This window comes from Alligator sinensis, unplaced genomic scaffold (genome assembly GCF_000455745.1).
Source record: "Alligator sinensis unplaced genomic scaffold, ASM45574v1 scaffold1254_1, whole genome shotgun sequence".
In the NCBI taxonomy this organism is placed as follows: domain Eukaryota; kingdom Metazoa; phylum Chordata; order Crocodylia; family Alligatoridae; genus Alligator; species Alligator sinensis.
The window spans coordinates 143,643-145,024 of NW_005842997.1; the positions used below are offsets into that span (position 1 = coordinate 143,643).

Genomic DNA, 1,382 nt, shown 5'->3' on the forward strand with positions numbered 1-1,382 from the left:
GAAGGGGCCTTGCTGCCTGCTGGAGCTGGTGCTGGCGGCGCGCGGGCAGGAGGCGCACGGGGGCCCGCACTCCATCCGCCTGGAGGGGGACATCACGCTGGGGGGGCTGTTCCCGGTGCACGCCAAGGGCCCGAGCGGCGCGCCGTGCGGGGACATCAAGCGCGAGAACGGCGTGCACCGCCTGGAGGCCATGCTCTACGCGCTGGACCAGATCAACGCCGACCCCGAGCTGCTGCCCAACGTGACGCTGGGCGCGCGGGTGCTGGACACCTGCTCGCGGGACACCTACGCGCTGGAGCAGTCGCTCACCTTCGTGCAGGCGCTCATCCAGAAGGACACGTCCGACGTGCGCTGCACCAACGGCGACCCGCCCGTCTTCGTCAAGCCCGAGAAGGTGGTCGGCGTGATCGGGGCGTCGGGCAGCTCCGTCTCCATCATGGTGGCCAACATCCTGCGGCTCTTCCAGGTGCCCCCCCGGGCCGGGGGGGTGGGGGTTTTTTCGGGGGTTTTTTATTTTTTTATTTTTTTTTAACTCTGATTTGCACCTCGCCGTGCACTTCCCCCGTGCGGCGGGTGTTTCGCGGCGAGCCGAGGGGTAAAGGGAGCGCCGCTCTCCGGGGCAGAGACACTTTTCCCAGCTCCGTGCTCGCTGTTGCACTTGGCTCCCATCTGGAGCAGCCCTCGGGTGCGCGCGGGACCCCCCACCCCCCCACACTTGGACATTAGGAGAATTTCCTTTTTCCCCCCAACTTGGGGGCTGGACTCGATCTCCCAGGTCCCTTCCAGCCTTAATGTCTCTGAAATCTGCGAGGCTAGGAGAATTTCCCAGGCAGGATTTCTTTTTTATATATATTTTTTAAATTATTCCATGACCCGTGTCTCCCCTCTGGGCTCTGAAAGGCAGCTCGCAACACTTGTTAAACCTAGCACAGTGCTACAGCTGTGACACTGGGAAGGCGCAACAGCCTTACCGTTGAAAACGATACCTGTGTCAAACCCAGCGGTGATGCACTGCCCACGGGCAGGGCAGCCCTCGGCGTGTGCACGCGCCTGGCATAAATTGCAGAAAATATCTCTGTCTTGATTGAAGAGGGCTCACTGAGCGACGGCTCTCTGAGTAGAAATGCAGCCCAGCTAGAAGTGGGAGAGATTTTGTCGGACACGCTGGCCACGGGCAGGGTAGCCCTCGGTGCATGCACGTGCCTGGCATAAACTGCAGAAAATATATCTGTCTTGATTGAAGAGGGCTCACTGAGTTACGGCTCTCCAAGTAGAAATGCAGCCCAGCTAGAAATGGGAGAGGTTTCATGGGAGGGATGTATATAAATGCCGGAGTCTGAGTTGAGCAGCGTTTGCTTTAGACTTTCACAGTCGAGCGGTTC

At 59.9% G+C, this 1,382-nt stretch overlaps 1 protein-coding gene across 1 annotated transcript in view; it reads left to right on the forward strand.

Moving 5' to 3' along the window:
* LOC102380524 (metabotropic glutamate receptor 7-like) overlaps window positions 1–1,382 on the forward strand; it is a gene marked incomplete at its 3' end in the record, with an annotated part of 337,318 nt that overhangs the window by 1,472 nt on the left and 334,464 nt on the right. Inside the window, exon 2 of the mRNA XM_006036673.1 lies at window positions 5–466. Coding sequence (XP_006036735.1) covers window positions 5–466 — 462 coding nt within the window. The remainder of the gene's footprint in view (window positions 1–4; window positions 467–1,382) is intronic.